Below are 17,825 nucleotides of genomic sequence, written 5' to 3' on the forward strand. Positions count from 1 at the left end.
AGTAAGGACATCATACAACAATAAAGCTTCAAAGCTAAATTAAACAATAATTGACACATTCTACCGAGCTAGTCCATTTCCATCCAATGCAGATGCATTAAAAATTGATCAAGATCAAGGGAACATTCACAATGTACACACCGACAAACCGACGTGACACTTCGAACAAAATGAGCTTCAAAAGTTGTCTCCTTATTTCAAATGAAAATACCAAAGTCTATATAATACAGAGGTCGAGCCGTCCAGAACATTTGATCAAAAAGCATGGGAAAGTTTTGACAACTGGATGAAAAAGCTTCAATAGTTTTATCGTAGCATACATAGAGGTTTTAGTTGTTGTGCATGCAGTGGTCTGAAAGCATTTTCGGTCATTTTTACATCGTTTGGTTGTAATATTATACTTAAAAAAATTGACAAATATCAAGAAAATATAGAATTATATTGAAATTATCAATTACAACAAGATCAGTGCCCGAAATTATGACGATATCATGTGCAGCTCAAGAGGGCTAAAGCTAAGAGGCCAGATTTCTGATTGTGGTCATTTTTGAGCGATGAATTACTGAAAAAACTACTCCATGCCACGTTCTTGAAAAAGAAATGTATAGTTACACTAAGTTTTGAGAACAAAATGCACAATAAGCCCTGAAAAGTGTTTGGTTGTTTGGAATCGTTTGTTCTTTTTTCAGGTTTTTCATCTAACTGTCAAAAATAAGCTTTCAAAATGGTCGACCAAAATCGAGCTATGCATCGACCTCTGTATTATATAGACTTTGGAAAATACGTTAAACACTAGCGGCATCTCTATAATGATTCGCTTACTACACTGATACAGAGAAGAAACTGCTAAACCCCATTTTTGTTTTTCTTCGCAAATTCCAATGCGTATTGTTTTATGTACTTCTCACATCTTTTGCATTGGTTTGGAAACTTATAAAATGATTTTCCTGGGTGTTTTGTCCAATAATTCTCTCAAAATCTTGCCTCACACTTCCTTCGCCATTTGTATTTAGAAAAGTTGATTACATCGAAGCAGCAGTGAACAGAGCTTACTTTGACTGAAGTGTTCGCCTCACTGGTAAATGACAGTACTTTTGTGTGGGACACTTTTGTAACGTCAGTGTCACGTCGGTTTGTCGGTGATGTACATTCGTGAAATCCAGAATTCAGAGAACATGAGTAACAAATTGTGAAAAAGACATCAACAAAAAATAATGAATTAGCAATCTATTATTATATTGTCATTGTTGTTATACAATTCAAATGATAACAATTTACAATCAGCCAATTTCCCAAACTCGATCTAAGAGATACAGATACAACGGTTGCTTTATTTTGTTTCATGAGTATCCTGCTCAGTTATGCGTACAATATGGAAAGATGTTTAAAAAACATTTCCAAGTAAACCATCATTTTATGTCATTTTGACAATCGCTACGATCCTTCCCGAATTCGATCGAGTATGGGAAAGTGGTTCAATAATTTATGTTTTCATATTCATTTATTCATCGTGCATTAAAGACACATCCTTTGCTTTAACTATTGTTCGGTGCTTAATTTCAGTATCAAAACCACCCATTCCATTCCATTTCTTTGACGCATTTCATGTTATCGAAAACAAACCTTCGTAGCAAACCTAACGCTCTCCCTACAATCTGTACCATGGCTCCACCATTAAAGGCACCAACTATTTCGCTCCATTCGTTGCAAGTTCCGGATGGTACTGATTGCTTCATACATGTGCGTCATAACACTTTTAACCAGCACCCGGTGCCGAATGTCGTGAAAGTAATTGTTATTTAATTACGGACACACTACAACCAGCACCAGCCATCCCAAAAACCACATCCAATACTGATACATCAATTGCTTTTGGAGCCGATGCAGCAAATGCATTCACCACAGTTCTTTCCCGCCCACAATCTGGTGTGCCCCATAGTGTGTGCCATTCAATTAAGCACGAGCAACGAGCAGCCCGAACGCCATACGGTGGCACACTAGCAGCATTAAGCACTCGAGCATTCTTAGCACGAAAGAATCTTCTAATTATGTACCGAGTTCGGTGCACACCACACACAACTAAACAGCTTGCGTCTGCTGCCCAGTTTCGGAACGCTCCCGGAAACACTTTTCCCATTTCACACAAAGCCGCATGTCCGTTCCTTAGTCGTGCTATTGGCTAATAGTCGTTTGCCATTTTTAACGTGTGTTTTCGTTTTGTCTCTTTCTTTCTCTCGTTTGCAGTGGTGCCGTTGCTACTGCCGTGTATAGCCGAGCAGCAAAAATTCCGCCTAATTCCGGGCGATCTGGTCGTGGCGGAGGGTGCCGAGGCACTGTTGCGATGCGAAATTCACAACGCAGCCGGTTCGGTGCAGTGGACCAAGGACGGTTTTGCGTTGGGTAAGTAATAATTTCATAAAATTTCCATTTCCCACTCCGTGATCCCAGCCCTGTCCCATCCAGCTGGGTTTCTTCTATCCCGGGCCGTACTGCAGCGCCGTACTTAATGAATCTCCGAGCATAATGGGCACTACGGGCGCTCATCTTCACCCGTTAGGCCATTGGCCCGTTGGTCAGTATTCGCTGTCGGCCTTTCGTTGTTGGCAAAAAGTGGTCTTCCTTCACTCCTTCCCCAAACTCTTCGCTGTAAAGTATTAGTAGCCGGAATGTCAGTATGGGAATGGAAATGATAATCACTGCTTCAGTGCATGCACTGAGCATGAGTGCCTGACGCATGTGTGTAGTGGTGCACATCGAGCAGGAGAGAAAAATGGGAAACCATTAGAGGGCAGCAACAAATTACAATGTCTAAAATGTCTTTGTCTTGGTAAGGGGAACATGAGAAGTATTAGTATAAGTTTTCATTAGACTTTATTTTTGTTCCCTTTCATGCGTGATGATGCATTGTTACGCACTGGAATGGGAAACATAACGAATGACTCATCCCCTTGAACTGCATCCACTACTCTATCTCGTGCAAGCAGAAGTTTCGGTTGTAACAATGTAATTACAATTCTATTCTTACTATTATTCTATCTCCCAACAGGGTTTACGCAGAGCATACCGGGATATCCACGGTATTCGGTGCTCGGTGACAGTGGTCAGGGCATCTACAATCTGCGGATAGTGAATGTCACGCTCGAGGATGACGCCGAATACCAGTGCCAGGTGGGACCGTATATGCACCACAAGCTGATCCGTGCCAAGGCCAGGCTGACCGTAATCGGTAAGTGAAGTAAATGTGGAGCTGCTTGCATCAAAGCTTATATCTCGCTTTGTTCGTAATTTTTTACAAAATCTATAGTTTCACGTTCCGCAAAACGAAAAGGACGTTAATTTTTTTTTTACTTGAAGAAAAAACTCTCCCTTTCATAACCATTGTGCAGAGCAGATAGCTTTCAACTCGACGGAGAGTTATGTGTCATCGAACACAGCAGGTGCTCATTAGCATGTGCGACCGGGCTAGAACACGAATGGTAGGAAAATTAATATGAATCTTTTTTTTGCGGTATGTTAACTCAAGCGTGCAACTATATGCCGTTTCTGGGTATATTTGTTGGATGGTACGAGTTCGTTTTTCGGTGCAGCTTTCGAAAAAATCCGACATTCCAACTGTGGATCGAGGAGTTTCCATTTCGGCGGAAACTGCAACAGAACAACAAAGTCTAGCGAAAACGATGTTTTACAGAACATGGAAAATTAAATTTCACCGAACTGAGTTCATTAAGCTGGTACCATATGCTTCCTCAGGGGAGGAAGTGTGTTTTGTATGAACAGCAATTCAGTGCAACACACTCATTTTGTATAAAGTATTTTCAGTGTTTTAAATCGGCTGTATTTCATATCAAGAACGTTATATGATCAAACGATTATGTGGCTATTCGGGAGAGTCTTTCTCAGGGACTGGCTAGCCGTATCACGTCGGACCTATTTTGTCTAAATTATCAAAAACTTCAATTCACTTCTATAAGGTTTTTGTGGTTTTGAAGTATTTTTTTATGACAGCTTAAGATATTTATTGCACTTTTTTATTGAAGTCGCTTACTTTTGGTGATGAAAATGTAATACTCGTCACATCGCCGTGTTTTGCGTGCATTATTCTCTTCAACACTCTCAAATGCACCTTGCGCTCTCCCCAGTTTCTATTCGTTACTAGGCTGATTTATTCATTTTACTTGAACTGAAAAGTAGTCATGTTTAAAAAACCATAAATGTTACGTTACTACGCGTATCCCACCCTGACTAATAAACGTAACTTTCATACATTTTTCAATTGCGCCAAGATTGCGCATAAATTTTCTAGATTATATGTCCGAGAGATTTTTTAAATAGATAAATAGATCAAATCGAGCCATTTGACAGATAAATATATGAGCAATCGTAGATTGCACACCGTTTATTTACACGGTCATGGTACAATGTCTGGTAATATGTGTAGTATGATTCTAATTTACGAAATATCACAGGAAATCAAATAAGAGACATACTTAAAAAAATAGAACAAAAATTATTTTTTTTACTTAAATAACAAATTTATTAGCTTTATAATCTTGTTTTAATCCTTTTATTTTTTTTTAATATCCGACAATATCTGGAACAAATCTAGTGCAATATACTGATTATGAATATGATGATTGATTTTGGTTTGGATTTGATAATGACTTTTAGTATAAAATGGAATATTCATTGAACGTTATGATATATTATACGAATACAAATCACAATTAAAATATGATTTATCATTATTATTCCAACACAATAGCTCACTTACCTACTCTAAACTACAACCACTTCATGGTCTTATAAAACCAGCAGCCTGATACGAAACAACAGTTTATCTAGAAGCTGGAGTGTTAAACATAAGGGTAATAAAATATTATTTTACTGATTGACAACATCACTGATTAAAGAATTATGAATATCCCATGAAAAGATAAAGAATATAACAATCTTAATTTTTATAAGGGGAAATACGGGTTTTATTCTAATTTATAGTCTAATCAAACAGTGCAATCTTATTGAACAGTTTAATTACTGAAACAAATTCTATTGAATTAAGTTTTATATTTCACAACTTCACACTTCAACACTGCATAAAAACCAAATGAAGCACTATGATATGTACTGACAGATAATTGCCACCTTTACATACAGTTTTAAGATCCTTGTTTGAGTATTTTCTTATGACTTTAATGCAGTGCTCAATAGTTAAAGGCTTTACTCAAAATATTTTCATTATAATTCAGTATTCTAAACCAAAATATTTTTCATTTTTAAAAAGCAACAAAAATAACCGTTCATAAAAGCGTATGAAAATATAGTATAAACTACATCCAAAGCGCTGCTACACAATTTGCATTCTACTGGCAAACTCTAACACTACCACTTGACTCTACCATTACCAATCAACAACCCAAACACTGCCACGAGATCCGACATGTCAATAACCTCTGCATATTCATAGTACCGTGTAGAGGAGTAGAGCCAGTGCGGGCAAACAAAAACAAATACAAAAAATAAGAGCTCAGGCATGAATTCAAAACCCGTTGCAAACGCGCGTTAACGAGTGGCAGCAGTAGCAGCATAAATCATCTTCCAACTTGTGGCGTCTGCTCCACACACTTTCGGATTTGTTTCCAGCACGTTCGACATCGTTCTAATAAATAAAAGGCATGCACCGGCGACCAACACAACTACAAACAAGCGAAAGTACGCAAAGTGGGAGCGTGTTGGATAAAAAAAAAAGCTCTCACCGCACTTCACAAAACCACCATCAACGCGCAATGAGATGGGGATGGCACGGCCCGGCATGGCTGCCGCTCCATACCGTTCTGTGCAGCGGCACAGTGGCTGCGGCACAAACCGAAGCACAAACAGTGTCTGCAAACTTCTGCATGCCATAAATGATGCACACGGTTTTAAATTCAACTCTCGCTGTTGGCCAGAGGCAGGTAGCGCCGACACAAGGGACCGAAGGAAAGTGGTCCCCTACTCCCCAGCATCCAGAATCCGTTTGACATCTGTACGCCACTGTCTATTTCATCCCCTTCCATTCACCATGCGTTGCTCCCAGTCACCGGCTCGCTTTGTGAAAGGCGAAGCTGGAAGCACGCGATGTCACACGAACGAAAGCGACCCGTGTCAAGCAAAAATTCTAAAATCTCCTTTGGTGCCAGAGCTCCCGGGGACGGCTACATAAAACCTCCTGGACTCACCGGTCCGAAAACTGGATACCAGACGTGCAATTATTGTAATTAAGGTGCCCTCATCTTCCCATTTTCTCCCTTCCCATTCTCACGTTCGCCACCGTAGGATCACCAACCGTACAATTGTGTATCGCTTTCCTGGGCAGAAAGTGTGATGGAACATTGAAGGCATCATTTGAGCGGGTGGCACTCTTCAAAAATTCATTCAACTCTTTTCAACGAACTGCTGCACCACGCTGCTGCAGCTTTTGTGCAGCGCGAGTTCATAAGATTCAGCACTGGAGACGGGAAAACGTCACCGCTCTGTCACCAGGGACGGAGCATCGCTTTGCAACGCTTCCTCTAGTGACGCGCCTTGGAAAGGTCTCGGTGCTCTGTTATTAAAAATTTTACGACGTCTATTTTATCCTCATACTCACTCATGTACATGCACTCGGTGACGGTTTCTTTTCATTATCAAACTCCAACAAAAATCCTGTTCGTCTTTTCCCTTCTCGAACCACTCTTGCTACTAGCACGCTTGCTTTGGTTGGCGAGTGATAACGATAAGCAACTCCGCTGCGCAGTCGGATATCTCACTGCTTGGCTGGAGGGTGCAGTGTCGGCTCCACACTCATAGCGGGAACTAAAACACAGGGAGGCTCCAGAAAGCTGGCTAGATCCTTTCACGCTGGGCGGCGTGTGTAGTAATGCGAACGTGCGAGCGCCAAGGAGGCTGGAAGACGCGCGCACTAGTTTTACGCGCGACATCATCCCCGTTTAGCCCCCTTCCGAGCAGACGGAAACTTGACACCGGTCGGGGTGGCTTCTGGTGGAGTAGAGTTTGTAGTACCAGCCAACCCTTGCCGTACCGGTACCGGCACCCTTCTTCCGGTACGGATACTATGAAACAGTTTTTCCGTGCGCACGGGTTCAAACAAACCCGAGTCGGCCCTTTTGTTTCCATGTTTACACGGTTGTTTGCACGGACGAAATGAGTGTATTATTTCCCCCAAATACACACACGCGCAACATTGTGCCCTTTTCCCTACCTCTGCCAGTCGCATCCTGTCTGCTCGATAGCTCGAGATTGTGCAAAAACTTTTCACATTAGCTGCTCCGATACTGTGTCCGTTACGCCGGAAACGGCGCACGCGTCCCGCACTCTAGGCCGCGGTCATGTTTCTGCGGCATGTGTACGTGTGTATGTGTCGTGAAGTGTCCCCCGAGTTCTTGTCTCAACTTCTTTCAACGAGATTGTGGGAGGAGGTGAAACTGAAAGGTGAAAAAATGTATATCAAAACAAAGCGTTACGCTAGCAGCGTCACCTCTTGAGACGTACTGTAAACACTTCAACCGAAAACCGCAGCAAAATGGAAAGAGTCACCCTTTAGGGCAGAAGGGGGGGGGGGGGGTGTGCAAGGGGTGGCCACCCATTGCTGATTATCACTCTTTCGTCACACTGATCCCTCGCACCCCTGTCATCACTCTTGCGCCATTTTGGTCTTTGTCCCACGCACGCTTGTTTGTTAGCAACCAGTACGCACACACCGGCGTGCGCTGTGACTGTTGCACAGCGATGAAGTGCTGCCCGGAGGCTGGAGTTTTGTCGCTGATGGATTTCTCCGACAGAAAAAAGGATTGGTTTTGGATTGTTTTCATCCATGTTCGTGTACTCTTTTTTCTCACTGCGCCACCGCTTTGTGTTCAGCACACCTCCTTCAACCTGCATTCGGGCAGCCCCGGGAGGGTGAAGATTAAAAAGACGAAGCTTGTCGGCGTCGAAATTTGATCCATTTCTAGACGGATGGATTTGCAGAATGTTCCGCTATCTTTTATGTCCCATCGTTGCAGCAAAGCGTACTAGGCTAGGCTCTCACAGGGAGTTGCACCGCGGAAGTGTACGATTGAAAGTGTCGTTTAGAGCAAATCTGCTAACCAGTGAGTAGCTTTCGATGAGTAAAAATCGCACTCCATGGGATATAAACCAACAAGTGGTGTAAGGATATTTTTTGTGGTTTAGTTCTTATGGAAAATCTCTCATTGTTCCATCGGTTTCAAATTTATTTTTACTTTTACGCCTTTTCATTTTTGATTAAAAATTAGCCGTTAACGTCCTAATTATGATGTCATTCACTTGATAGCCTGTTAGGAGATGGATAGTTTTTATAGTACAGTAATATATATGTTTCAACTCATGACAATTTTTATAACAGTTGGTTATTAGTATCAGTTACAATACATTTAGAACATTTTAAACCATACTTTCTTGCTCTTGCCATAGTGTTTTAATAGTTTCAATAGTTTTGATGATTAGTTTTAATTATTTAAATATAATAATCCTACCTAGTTTCATCTGAAACTCAACGAGGTTAAATTTTGGGGACGTTATGCAAGGATGTAACATTTGTCCATGTATAACACTAAATTTCTGAATACAGACCATTATGCATGTTAAGACCAATTGGAAATGCAACATTTCAGAGTTTTGTGATTGAACTCAAACCCGTAAAACACTTTTGCGAATCGTTGTAAATACACACATTAACACATGTTTCTACCGCATGATATTCACTAAAAACCTTTACAGAGTTTCACTGTCTTATAAAAAACTGTCCACGTGTGCTACAATGCCCAATTTAGAAAGTACAATTATATATCATTTGCAAATACATCAACCTGCTTTTCGTACACGGTTCAAATATTTTAAATAATTGTCAACTTCGATTGAAACAACGTCAGATAAAGAAAGGTTTGTGTTTTTCAAATCGGATATTGTATTGAGCTTAAATTCAGTTATTAAATGGAAAACACTGTAAAAGACTATTCTACCATGCGCAGTACTCATATAATTAGGTTTAAATACCAAAATTCACAGCATTTCATTGGACTTGTTAAAAGATTACAACCAACTCTCATGCCAGCCAGAAACCAGCGGATGTCAAAAATTGTCCGCAAAATTCCGCAAAAATTGTCCGTCTCCAAACCCTGCTCGATTTCCTGTGGCCATAAAAATCGGTAATTTTTACCGAAGTTTTCCACTTTTTGGCCACAACATTGACTTATGTATAAGCCATAGCAGTCAATAGCAGTCATAGCGGTCAATCCTTCGTGTGAATGCACGGTTCTTTTGGGGCTTAAACCTATCACGGGTATGTTGTTAGGTCGTACGAATGTACCACAAGAGATTGTAAATAGAAAAACATCTTTTAACATATAACAAATCCAAAACACTAACACAAAAGATCACACACATTAAAATACGTATTTAATTCAAACGGCACATCATAAACTTTAGAATTATATCATGATTATCAGTTTAAAAACACTTCTCATAAAAATACAAAATAAAGTATCTGCTATGTTTTGCCATACTTGTATAAGGGGTTGCAATTACCACGGTTGTCACAGTATGCAAATTTGTCGTATGACTACTTCTGTTTAATACTCTGTAATGAATATAACAATCTTTCATCAGCTAGATAGACACCCGAAATGTAACAAATAGCTATTATTTCACCTTCATGAAAGGTTGCGAATTTCTTTATTCACGTTTAGGAAACCAAAAAGAAAAAAAAGAACACATGTACTGCACAAACCTTTTCACCGTTTGTACTATGACTAAAGGGAAAAACTTCAATTTTGATGTTGCCTGCATCGTGCACCATGCCGACAACGGTGCGCAAGAAAGCGTACAACGGAACACGCTCCGGAGACGAACCTTTTGGAAAATGTCGAAACGAAACACCGGCTCAAATTTCCTTCATTATCGCGTAACAACGATTCCATAAGTGCCATCTTCATAGGAATGGTGTATTTTTTCTACCTTTGCTTTTGCTTTTTTGTTTTCTTATTGTTGTTTTTGTTGTTGCCACTATCTCTGCACCGTATCACGTTGCAGACGTTGACAACTACTTCAGCACCAAGCTGTTCCTGGTACTCCTTTACATTTCCCGGCCCCGGCCGATCAGTAGGTTTTTGTGTTTTGTTCGCGCGGATGACAATGTTGCACCGGTGTGTCTGCATCACAATTACTTCACTTCGGCGTGTAGATGCTGCGTGCTTGCTAATGAGACCTCGGCTTCCCTTTCGCGAGCCTGCGAATAGTGCTGCAACCCGCAGCACCAGTGGTCTACAACACTTGAAGCTTTTGCCGTACAGGTGAATGACTGCTCTCTGTGCGAATGAGTGTGTGTACGTGTGTAAGAGAATTCGCTACTGCTAGTGAGGCCGCTGATGCTGTGTTCCGTAGCACGGGCCCAGTTTTAATGCGTCTGCCACTCGAGAGAGGTAATTTGCCACCTTTTCATAAGCCGTAGTGTGTAAGTGCATGACATTACGGGTCGGCTAGCAGGCCCGACTAGGGACACAGCGTATGCCGCTGCCGCTGCCGTATGCTCGTTTGGTCATCTTCAAGCTTCAAACGACACCGGAGCAGATCGTTTCAGCAAGTGCCAAACCAATCGAGCCGTGCTTGTTAGCTGGATGCTTGACGACTGCTGCTGCTGCTTTCGTTCCAACATGAGTCGGCTTACCCGGGGAAACACAAGCTCGTTGGAACGCAGACATTACTTTGAGCATTAATCACGGTGACGCTGCGAGCGTCTTCGAATGCCTACCGCGTGTGTACTTTGAGCTTTGTGTCTTTTCCCCTTCATTTGCTCCAGAGTGCTCAGGCACGGATGGAGACGCCTGGCTCGTTTTATTACTGGCCACACTGTGACGATGCCTCTCCCCTTTACAGTTACAACCACCTCTCCTGCCACATACACACAGCACCCAGACACGCGCACACACACGATGTTGCCATAAATCATGACGCCTTTTTCTCATTTTCTCCACGGCCACCACTGCCTAACGTTTAATAGTATGCTGGGACATTAGGAATCGCCATCCTGGCAAAGACCGACAAAGCAAACTACAAACATTGTAGCGTTGCGACGGAAATTCGGAGAATTCGTTACTCAAGTTGATAAACACTTCGTTACCTATTGCACGTTACGCACACTCGGTAGCACGGCTCGTAAAGCGCTTCGATGGGTGTTAGCCTCGGGGCGTAAAAACGGCGAGTTTAATGAAGTGTAGAGGGGTAGCGTGGAATTCAATCCATCGTTTGATATCAAATTTCTCTACGCTTGATGGTGGTACATATTTGCTAAAAGCCATACAAGCCATCGTGCTTTTGTGAAGGGTGTAAGAATATGCGTTGTTTTGGACGTACTCATAACCTAAGCCATACGAAGATTAAATGTTACGCTGAAATGAAACTTCAATTATGAAACGTTGGCTTTTTAAATAATGTAATATGTTATGTTATGTAATATGTTATTGTTTGTATTTTTGAGATCATAAAACTACGTTTAATTTGTTGGAGTGGTTTTAAAACAAAGCATTTTCGCATTGTTTACCTCAACAATCAGTTTGACATGAGTTTATGAGCAGAGGGATTGCCTTAATGCAACGGTGTATGTTGCTACATAAACATAAAGAAAAGTATGTATTAAACGTAGGTCTATGCGATACAAGAAATTTTGCATCTTTTGCACAAGAAATTGCTTCTTTCGCGAACTAAAAAAATAAAAACTTCAATTTTATTATTTTAATTCTACTTTCTTTGTATTAAAAAAAATACTCAACTTATTTCTGCCAGTCGCGATGGTAAAAATATTTCGATTTTCGTCTTCATGTCCGTTTTAAAATCACGCTGTAAACCCGAATGCGATAATTGCATTTAACTAGCGCAGGTTCATCCGTTGCACGCGAAGCTCCATCGGGATGAACCTTTTCTACTTTCGCTATTTTGCTCATTTTACTGCTCCTGCGCTACCTCTCTCTCTCTTTCAATTCGCCACAACGCATCTATCAAGTTAGAGCTGTTGTTGATAAACAGCAAACATTGTTATTATAGAAACATGCATCCCTATATCAAACCCTAAGGATTGTATGAAAAAGTTTAGTCAAAACATTCGTTAAACAGAAAGGTTCCTTAAATCAAATGGTTTGTATTTCCTAAACTGCATACGACAAAACTCATGAACATTAGCTTTAGAGCACTACTATGGGTAGATTACTGAATGGAGTGGAACTCTGTATGGGGAAAGCAATACCCAAGACCTTGGTTACCATGCAGGAGTCTGATGCTTTGAAAGTATTCAGCCAAGACTGAAGATTATAAACGGTATAATTACGATTAATTTCTTAACAATCCTCCTCGACAATGTAAAGGTATCTCTTAAAAAATAACCACCCGAACCAACCATACAGTCGAAAAAGGAATGGTTTACCTGGCTTTTGTTAGGATTTCAATTTAAATGCTGAAGTAATCAGAACAAATCCCAGATCGCAATTATTTGTTATCAATTGTGAGCTGTTTTCGACTCAAGGATTACAAAATTGGAAAATAAAAAATTAAATTAAACTTTCGAACTCCAAATGCTCCAATTAAGACTTTGGTTCGAATAACCTAATAAAACTGTCTGAACACATGCTTAAGCGAGTGCATAAAATCCGAAGGGTTGTTCAGGGTACATCAATATAATTTATACAGAATCTTGATCTTGGAAACCAAACATCTTAGGTCTATCAAATGTTTTCAAATGTATTTAACATATACGGCTAGCAATCAATGATAGTAATATTGATTTCCTTCTCGACCGCTAGCACAGTTGATGTTCTTGTATTTGTTGTGTAAATAGAATGCCTGGCATAGAATTAGAACAATTTTCAATCTAAATGTATTCTACTCGTCCATCCCAAATCGATCACATGCTTAGATCGATTATTGAAATGATCATAATCTTAGAAGTAATATCTCCATTGTAGGTTAGGGCCAACATAGTTAATCTCCAACATTCTTTAATTTTGCATTAGCCTCGTTGCAGTCAAACTATGCCTATTGATATTCCACAAAAAACAACCGATTTTCCTAGTCTCACGTATATTGTTTTATCATGCTCGTGCATCAAGATGGCTTCTAAACAAAGCAATAGCAACAACAAACTCTAACCTCAGCCTCAATATTCAAACACCACGGCACGGCTGCAAGTGGCCCAACTGTCTTCCTGGCACCATGCTGTGCAAAGAACAAAATTAGACGCAAGCAGTCCTAACCAAATGAAAAGCCACTTGGGGAAATAAAGACCGATGGTGCGGCATGGAGCAACCGCTCACTGTACGTAAAGCGGTTCCGAAAAGCCGCACGGGAAGCGCCCGGGCCCGTAGCACAACGAACACTTTCACGTCGCGTTTTCAACCCCCGCGCCGTGTGTGTGTGTGTGTGAGTGTCTGTTTGCCTGCACCGAAAAGCCAAGCTCTCCCGCAGGGAAAATAAAACAAGGCTTTTTATTGGGCAGGGCAATTGTTTTTAAGTACTGAAATGTAGTCCCGAATTCCCACATCCAGACATTCACCACCCGTGCGCGCGTGTATGTGTGTGAGCTAGCGCCTACGCAAGCCCGTCCCGAGGTGGTTGTATGCGATGCGGTTCGGTGTGGATAAACATTATTTTCTCCCTGACTCAACTACCTTCACCACCGGCACACCATCACCACCACCACTACCTGGCCGTTTTCCCGGCTAGGTTTCCGGCTTATCACCCTTCATCCACATGCGAACCAAAGCACGCTCACTAACGCACGGAAAGGTTGTCTTTAACGAGGCGGGCAAATTTGTGTAAGCTTACTACGGCAAGCTTTCCTCCCAAGTTTGGGTGTGCCTTTGGTTATGGGCAGACTTTCGTTTTTACTACGAAAGAGAAAGGTAATTTCGGGTCATATTATTCTTTGCCCGGGAAAGAAAGGGGAAGGTATGTGGGAATGGATTAAAAAAAAAGCGGAAATTATGGACGACGAGTGCAACGTATGAGCACAAACATGGTCCGACGGCATTTTCAAAGCTGAACGCTGCACGGGACACTCGACGTTTGTTCGCTCTCTGTCGAAAAGACCATCCGTCCGGAAAGAGCAGGCGTACCCGGAAGAAGGACGGAGACTCAATAATTTACTGCATCCGTACTGGTCAGCGGTTTTAAAGCGACGAAACTTCCCTTTTTCCATTTCCTGGAGTGGAGAGATTCCTGTACGTTACAGGGAGGTTTTTTTTTCTATAGTCCTTGTTTTCCTCACAACAAACTTACACGTACTCAGCTGGTTGCTTGCATACTTGAGGAAAAAGGGTTCCGTTTACTTCATCCGAAAACAATAATCGGGGTAATTTTCAACAAAACCTTGAGGGCAAACGAGTTCGGGCTAGGTGTTTCTAATGATGAAGTGTTGGGCAAGTGGCAAGCCCTGTGGGGTATGGGTGTAAAAAGGACAATCTAGGAATTTGTTATTGGGTTGGTTTACTGCGGCCATTGTTTTGAGCGCAGTCCTGCTGAGTTGCAAAACCCCATTTATTGCCCCAATAACTATCAGCAAAAGTGCTTCAATATCTGATAATAAAGGTTTGGGTAGTGGTTAAACAAAGCTCCTTAGATGCATAACAGAAGTGCCAGAAGTGCTATCGATTATCACGATAACTTTTATTTTTAAAAGCCATAGTGGAACAGAGAAATTAACATTATTATCTTTCATACTCATGTATAATTTTATCGAGTGAAGAAAATTTCATTAATAAAATAAAATGCAAATCAAGAATAATAAATCGATCGTTGATTAAACTTGGTTTGTTCTCTCTGTTTGTATTAAAAAGTAAGTTATCTAGTTAACAACCTCTTCTGCTGTTGGATTAACATGTTCCATTAGTATCTACTTCTGATTTTGATGAAACGCATGAAGCAGTAGATAGTTCTACTTGTCCAGGTTAGCTCATGCACGATTTAGTTACTGCATTGTAATATACGCTACTTAAAGAACTGCTCGAAACGATATGCTACAGTTTTATCGATAAAATCAAGCTTTAAAATCCTACCAAAACGATTTCATTTGTTTTACCATGCTTAGTTGTTTGTATAGACTACGCATAACTGAAAAAATACCAAAATATTAAACACTTTGCTTCAAACATAAGGTAATTTAACACTTCAACGAATTCACAACATTCGTTTTTAAATCACACTATCCTAGATATCTATATGTCAATCAACAAAGGAATAATTTCAGCAACGTCGGACAATGTTAAAACACATGTCAATAGTATTTGAGTATTGAGATACAATAAAGGCAAAACACTTATGTAAAGTAAAAAAAAGGCTTCTGTTCGATTTTCACAGGAAAAGCTTTTACTTCGAACACAAACGTACGGAGTAGTCCAGATGGATCAAGCCTTTTGCATATTTTCCCTTGCACTCAATCACGGAACACGAACGCATTGTTCGGTCGGAGCGTAAAGCTCATAAATCAAATTCCCCTTAAACCTGCCCTACAGAACACCCCAATTACCAGGCATTTATGCCTCATCTTCAATTGAAATCCGGGTGGAAAATTTGCCTTGTAGAAACAAGGCCCAATTGGCTCAGGTCAGTAGCAAAGACCTCGGTCAAATTAGCCCAACTACTGTAGGCACGGGTGCGGCTAATTAGTTGCCTATTTCGGAATGCATCCAACATGTGCCCTTTCCCCCAGTTGCCAATTGTGCGACCATTGTAGGCCTCTATCTATAGGTTTAAATGGATCGAAAGCTTATCTTCATTGCGCAGCCAGCGTACCGGGCAATGGGCGTGTGCACCGGTGCTGCCTGCATGTCTCCGGCCGGTCAATCGGAAGAATTCCAGTGCATTCGCACTTCAGACGCACGCTGCGTTCGGAATGAATGCATGCAGACGATTGGGAAGTAATGATAGCAGCAATCTTTGCCATGCCATTCCCGAAACTCACTCTGCCTGTGCGAATATCTTCACGTGTGTGCACGCATGCTTGTGCGTGATGCCATCCCGTGGACGAGATTTCGAAGTAACTGCCGGTGCGGGTTGTTGCTAGCCCAGCATTGCTAGCAAACGCTGATGAAGACGAATTCTCATGCAAAATCCGTGGAAGGAGGATGAATAATAAATCGAACCCCGTCGTTGGCAGTGGCTGGCATCAACCCGAGTAGCTAGTAGTCGCTCATGGCTGCAAGCGCTTCATTCCAAATCCGGACTAAACCCACGCTGTCGTTCACCCGCGCACGCTCGCACATGGTCATTAGCCGGTGGTGACGCCTTTCGCACGAATGGAACGGTTCGCTTGGTATGTGATTCCGGTGGCACCCCACCCACAGATCGTCTCCGGTATGCAATTATCCGAAAGGGAAATGATAGGACTTACAGTTATGAATATCTGAATCGATTCCAAATCATTTGCATAATTTACTTCTCCGAAAAACACATTTCCATAGGCAAGAGGGCAGGGCAGCAGCCGAATAGAATGCACGTGGTTCGTTAGAATGGTTGCGCACACTCTCGAGAGCACATTTCTTGTCGTCCAACGGGAAAGAAACGTTTTCCTACATCGCGCAATGTAGGGGACGACGGGAAAATGACGAATAAATGACAGCTATTCAGGCGTATGCTATCGTTTATAGTATAAACAAATGCAGTAATGTTTATTGTCAAATATTCATTATTTACTTCATGCATCATTCAAGCAGGAGTAAGCATAAACAGTGATATATTCATTACGATGTGCATCATAACCACACTCATGCATTAATGGAGATTACATGTTATTTCAGGCGTTGTTATTGCCAGATTCAGTGGATAATCAAGTGAGCTTGCGTACATCTTCATTATTATCAAGACAGCGTATTAGAATTGACTAATAACTTAAAGCTGAGAATTTGGGTTGATAATTTAGCCATGCATAACTTTAGATTTTCAATTAGTACAATATTTTTAAAGAAATTATAATAAAAAATAAATAACACTACACATCTTAACTGCTTATCTGAATATTTAAATTAATATCAAAATCAACAACGATTATTTAATTGAGAGGATAATGGCACTATATAACCACATTTTTCTATATATCTGCACTTTGAATTATATATTGTCAGCATTAAAAAATATTTATATCAAATGGATTACAACGACATGAAAAAAAAAAATAAACAAACTCTCACTACAAATTTAACAAACTTAAACTACGCAAAACTGTCAAACAGATAACAAAACTAACACAGCAAAGTTATCACAACTCAAAAAGCTTTTGAAAAGTGCAATCGTATATCGTTGAACCGAAAAAAGCTCCTATCGCTGGTCTCCACTTTAAAATTTGCCATCCGACACTCAAAACTATGCTGGCACTACTACACTACTCCTTGAAAAACAAAAATGATTGTGCTACAGGCTTTTGAACTTTTCAGAAGCATTTACGCTACATTTTTATATGCAAAAAAAATCATTGATCTAGCGATGGTGGTTGTTTGTTTATGTTCCCCCCTGCTCTCGTTTTCTCTCTTTCTCTTTCTCTCTCTCTCTCTCTCTCTCTCTATCTCTCTTCTCTCTTTCTACCAGCAACGTAAAACAAACTTCTCTAGTTTAAATCTTGTCAACGATTATCCTTCCGTCAACATTCGTATCCGCTGCGGGCTTCTGGTTCGTATCATCCAATTCAAGCTGTCAGGTTGATAGCTTTTATTTTGTTTGCTCCCTCCAAGTCTTCTCACTGGAACGAATCCTGTTTTTCGTATAATCCCGACGGCCAGCGCCGAAGGTGCCCG

At 40.9% G+C, this 17,825-nt stretch overlaps 1 protein-coding gene across 6 annotated transcripts in view; it reads left to right on the forward strand.

The window, feature by feature from the left end:
- The window catches only part of LOC121599705 (nephrin-like), a 250,036-nt gene that overhangs the window by 144,469 nt on the left and 87,742 nt on the right, over positions 1 to 17,825 (forward strand). For all 6 annotated transcript variants that reach the window (XM_041927728.1, XM_041927725.1, XM_041927730.1 and 3 more), the window contains 2 exons: positions 2,245 to 2,400; positions 3,047 to 3,226. In XM_041927728.1, coding sequence (XP_041783662.1) covers positions 2,245 to 2,400; positions 3,047 to 3,226 — 336 coding nt within the window. The remainder of the gene's footprint in view (positions 1 to 2,244; positions 2,401 to 3,046; positions 3,227 to 17,825) is intronic.

The sequence above is a fragment of the Anopheles merus genome, chromosome 3L (assembly GCF_017562075.2).
Source record: "Anopheles merus strain MAF chromosome 3L, AmerM5.1, whole genome shotgun sequence".
Lineage (NCBI taxonomy): Eukaryota > Metazoa > Arthropoda > Insecta > Diptera > Culicidae > Anopheles > Anopheles merus.